This window comes from Epinephelus lanceolatus, chromosome 18 (genome assembly GCF_041903045.1).
Source record: "Epinephelus lanceolatus isolate andai-2023 chromosome 18, ASM4190304v1, whole genome shotgun sequence".
In the NCBI taxonomy this organism is placed as follows: Eukaryota; Metazoa; Chordata; class Actinopteri; order Perciformes; family Serranidae; genus Epinephelus; species Epinephelus lanceolatus.
Window position 1 is genome coordinate 18,821,119 of NC_135751.1, and position 5,458 is coordinate 18,826,576.

Genomic DNA, 5,458 nt, shown 5'->3' on the forward strand with positions numbered 1-5,458 from the left:
TAATATTTTTTTCATATATTTTTTAAATGAAAATAATATACAACAAATTATACAACTTTTTTAAATTACATTTTTATGGCATATTGTAAAATTTGCAATTACTTTTTTATGACATGTTATAACATTTTTAATGATATATTGTGTCTTTTTTTAAAATTATTTTTAGGGCACACTATTCCATGACTTTATATGACCTTTCAATGGTATACTGATCATGGATATTTTTATCCAAAACTTTTTTGATGGCATACTACACTATAACTATAAATTTTTTTATAACTAAATAATGACCTTTTAATGATGTTTTCATGAAATAGCTTGTATGCCTTGACATTTTTTATGGCCTGCTATGTTATGTAATTGTTAATGACATTTTTTGTACCATACCACAGCAATTTTTTATGATATATCAATTTTTTTTGGCATATTACATTAAGCAGCTCCAATTCCATCTGTATTAAACTTAAAATTTTTGCACTGTGATTAGTTATCTGCAAAAATAAAGATGGCACTTAATATTTTGTTCTTGAAAAACAGGGTTTTCTAACAGCACAGCATCTAAACTCAGTTTTCAGTAGAGAAAAGTAGGCAAAGTACTTCAGATCTGACTCACCTTTATTTAATATTTATATAACCATCTGCCATCGTATATCTACTCTGAGTGCCAGATTATTACAGAGATGACACTAGTGGTATTCTGACAAAACATTTACTATAATGAGGGAATCTTGTGTATTTTTTTTAACCTGGATGCAATTTTTCCACGTTTTTGTGTCTACTGACTAATGGGAACTAAACAAAAATTTTGAAATTGGTCCAGTATATTAACAAGAAGGCTGCAGCTGCCAAATGGGCTGCAATGTCATCAATAATACAGCAATACTGCAATGAAATGTACGTCGTGCTTGTTTTTACCACTGACAGGCTCAGATGATTATAAGTGTGACAGTATCTCTGAAGGACCCATACTGGACCAGTTTCAAAAGTTGTTGTTCCCATTAGTCACTTAGATGTGCAAAAAAAAAAAGAAAAGAAAAAGAAGGAAAAATATGGTCCAGGTTAAAAAATGCCCTTTCCCTCTAGTGATACATGATGCTCCTAAATCTCCTCACGTGTTAGCAGATCGTCTTCAGACATTATAAGAGGCCTACAGCTCCACTTCTCTTCTATAAAACTCAGACCTCCTTGCAGGAGGATCCAAGTGGAAAGGTGTCTCTTACTTAAGCATCACACTTCACAGCATAAATAGTGGATGCACAAATACAAGCCTGTTTTCTCATGTCGAAGTCTTTGTCACTGTTGCATCACACCTCCCAGTCAGAGGCCTGACATCAAGCAGAATCCGCTGTTGAGTCCTGTGAAGCCGTTTTTCCATTTGTCCAGAATCACTTCAATGCTGCATACTCAGCTGCACACACAAGACAAGAGCAGGTCGTTCTGCCACCAGCGAGGCGGCGTCTCCACAAACAGCTCTGCATTCAGGTCAGTATCTGCTGCAGGTCCTCCACCTCCAGCTTCCACATCCGTCTGTGAAGTGCGGCGAGCTCGGAGAGGTCTGCCATCTTCACGGCTCGGATGACTGGCTCCGGGGAGACGGCCTGGATGACACCCATCACCATGACATATTTGCCTGTAGAAACAGCAGCAGGTGGCCAATTGTTCAGTGACAATAGATTCAAGGAAACAAGGACAGTGATATGGGGAAATGTGGCTGACTCATACAGTCATTTTTTAAGAGCTTAATGTTCCTGCTTTAAGCACACAATCTGCAATTGACAGGGCTGGCTGTGGAAGACTTACACATGAAATGAATGGTTAGACGACAGACTGCTCGGTGGCCTCAACACTAAATAGTAACATAAAAACCATACAGAATCAGCAGTGGTGAAAGGTAAAAACAGTTCATTAAAACAAAAACCCTGCCTTTATTTGGCAAATGACAGTAATGCTTCATATGCAGGAATCCTGAAATTAGATTAAATAATTTTTAAGACCCTTTACATACATTTTAAGACCTCATCACTGCTTAGGATTCTAACAGGTTACATCAGCGACACACTATAATTTACATTTACTACACACTGATTGTAAGCAGCAGCACAGCTAAACCGTATTAGTGTGTGATAACTCCTTCGACTAGTATATCAGTGCAACATTATTCAAATAGACGCAGTGGGAGCAAAGCACAAGAAAAGGAACTGAGTGATTAACCCAGTGCAAGGTTCAAGGTAAGGTAAAATTCATTGTATAGTATGTCATAATATTTATTGTATGTCATATAAAAATTCATAGTTTTGTATGTCCTATAAAATCTCATAGTGTAGTATGTCAAAAATGTCATAGTATAGTATGTAATAAAAATGTCATAGTATAGTATGTGATGTCATAGTCAAAAAATGTCATAGTATAGTGTGTAATAAAAATGTCATAGTATAGTATGTGATAAAAATGTCATAGTACAGTATGTAATAAAAATGTCATAGTATAGTATGTGATAAAATGTCATAGTATAGTGTGTAATAAAAACGTCATAGTATAGTATGTGATAAAAATGTCAGTATAGTGTGTGATAAAAATGTCATAGTATAGTATGTCAGAAAATGTCATAGTATAGTATGTAATAAAAATGTCATAGTATAGTATGTCAAAAACTGTCATAGTATGTGATAAAATGTCATAGTATAATGTGTAATAAAAACGTCATAGTATAGTATGTGATAAAAATGCCATAGTATGTGATAAAAATATTGTATAGTATGTAAAAAAGGTCATAGTATAGTATGTAATAGTATAGTATGTGATAAAAATGTTATAGTATGTGATAAAAATAAAGTATAGTATGTCAAAAAATGTCATAGTAAAATATGTGATAAAAATGTCATAGTATAGTATGTGATAAAAATGTCACATTATAGTATGTCAAAAACTATCATAGTATAGTATGTAATAAAAATGCCATAGTATAGTATGTGATAAAAATATTGTATAGTATGTAAAAAAGGTCATAGTATAGTATGTGATAAAAATGTCATAGTATGTGATAAAAATGTCATAGTATAGTGTGTCAAAAAATGTCAGAGTATAGTATGTGATAAAAATATTGTATAGTATGTAAAAAAAGGTCTAATGTAAAGTATAATGTGTAATAAAAACATCATAGTATAGTATGTGATAAAAATATTGTATAGTATGTAAAAAAGGTCATAGTATAGTATGTAATAGTATAGTATGTGATAAAAATGTCATAGTATAGTGTGTCAAAAAATGTCAAAGTAAAATATGTGATAAAAACGTCATAGTATAGTATGTAATAAAATGTCATAGTATAATGTGTAATAAAAACGTCATAGTATAGTATGTGATAAAAATGCCATAGTATGTGATAAAAATATTGTATAGTATGTAAAAAAGGTCATAGTATAGTATGTAATAGTACAGTATGTGATAAAAAATGTTATAGTATGTGATAAAAATGTCATAGTATAGTATGTGATAAAAATAAAGTATAGTATGTCAAAAAATGTCATAGTAAAATATGTGATAAAAATGTCACATTATAGTATGTCAAAAACTGTCATAGTATAGTATGTAATAAAAATGTCATAGTATAGTATGTGATCAAATGTCATAGTATAGTATGTGATAAAAATGTCATAGTATAGTGTCAAAAAATGTCAAAGTAAAATATGTGATAAAAATGTCACATTATAGTATGTCAAAAACTATCATAGTATAGTATGTAATAAAAATGCCATAGTATAGTATGTGATAAAAATATTGTATAGTATGTGAAAAAGGTCATAGTATAGTATGTGATAAAAATGTCATAGTATAGTGTGTCAAAAAATGTCAGAGTATAGTATGTGATAAAAATAAAGTATAGTATGTCAAAAAATGTCATAGTATAGTATGTGATAAAAATGTCATAGTATAGTATGTCAGAAAATGTCATAGTATAGTATGTAATAAAAATGTCATAGTATAGTATGTCAAAAACTGTCATAGTATGTGATAAAAATATAGTATAGTATGTCAAATAATGTCATAGAATAGTATATGATAAAAATGTCATAGTATAGTATGTGATAAAAATGCCATGGTATGTGATAAAAATGTCATAGTATAGTATGTGATAAAAATGTCATGGTATGTGATAAAAATGTCATAGTATAGTATGTCAAAAAATGGCATAGTATAGTATGTAATAAAATGTCATAGTATAGTATGTCAAAAAAGTATCATAGTATAGTATGTGATAACAATGTCATAGTATGGTATGTAATAAAATGTCATAGTATAGTATGTCAAAAAAGTATCATAGTATAGTATGTGATAACAATGTCATAGTATGGTATGTAATAAAAATGTCATAGTATGTCAGAAAATATCATAGTATAGTATGTGATAAAAATGGCATAGTATAGTATGTCAAAAAAGCCATAATAAAATATGTAAAAAATGTCATAGTATAGTATGTCATAAAAATGTCATAGTATAGTATGTCATAAAAATGCCATATATGCCATATAGTATGAAATAAAAATGTGAAAGAAAATAAAAAGAAAATAAAAATGCCATAGTATAGTATAGTATGTAAAAAAAAAAAAAAAAGTCATAGTCATTGGCCTGTGCCCCCGGGGTAGTTGCTCCTCTTAGCCTAAAAGTACAGCAGTTTTAAATAATTTAATGACCTCTGGTTTGGTGTATTTCTATAGAAAGGTAGAACACATGTATATAAACATAAAATCATTGCAGTCCTTTTAGGGTTTACTGACGATTCACAAAACAAATTTACCTTGGGACAGACATGGTTTTCCTTTGGGGATGTTGTTGACACCTTGAACAGCAAACGTCCCCGTCTCATCCATCAGCAGCACGGTGTTTCTGTCCAGCTGGACATCCATTACAGTCCCCTGCATCCACACCAGTGACACCAGCAGAGTGCGACCCCTGCCCAGTTTGATCACAAACCCATCCCCGCTGTCGGCGGTCCCCCGGCTCTCTGCTGTCCTCAGCTGACCGGACAGCACTTTCACCGGTGGTAGGCGCTCCCTACCTCCGGCTGTGTTGCCTGTTTTGTTCATTACCGACTGCTGTTGTCCTTTACAGGTGGTTTCAGGGGCAAAATGTTTGTATTAACCGCGTCCCGCCATGACAGGGATATATACCGGAACTTATGGGCGTATCTTTCCGGAAGCAACAACTTCAGTTCCGGTGTCCTTCAGAGTAAAAGCATCACCACAGTCTGTCAAAAAACACCTTAGAGATGCTAAACGTGTACCTCCTTTTTGAGATAAACAAATCAAGTCAGGAGTTGTTTTTGATAAGCTGGGCATTAAAAATCTTATTATTATTAAACCGTTTTTGTGTTTTCTCTTTTAAACTCTTTCCAAGTATAACACTTAATTTAAACGATCACAAGAGCTGCAACCCGTGGTTTCACGTTGAATTATTTTGT

At 32.3% G+C, this 5,458-nt stretch overlaps 1 protein-coding gene across 1 annotated transcript; it reads right to left on the reverse strand.

The window, feature by feature from the left end:
• Positions 1–597: 597 nt before the first annotated feature.
• rmi2 (RecQ mediated genome instability 2) lies at positions 598–5,179 on the reverse strand. The gene is made up of 2 exons (XM_033645601.2): positions 4,796–5,179; positions 598–1,630 (listed from the first exon to the last, which is right to left on the reverse strand). Exons 1-2 carry the CDS (start codon positions 5,082–5,084, stop codon positions 1,479–1,481), a joined length of 441 nt encoding a protein of 146 aa, XP_033501492.1. The 5' UTR covers positions 5,085–5,179; the 3' UTR covers positions 598–1,478.
• Positions 5,180–5,458: the final 279 nt, after the last annotated feature.

Excerpts from the sequence above, each read along its gene's own strand:
- rmi2 (XM_033645601.2), bottom strand. The coding sequence starts at position 5,084 with ATGAACAAAACAGGCAACACAGCCGGAGGTAGGGAGCGCCTACCACCG. Across the intron at positions 1,631-4,795 it reads AAAACCATGTCTGTCCCAAG|GCAAATATGTCATGGTGATG; the intron begins GTAAATTTGTTT and ends CTGTTTCTACAG.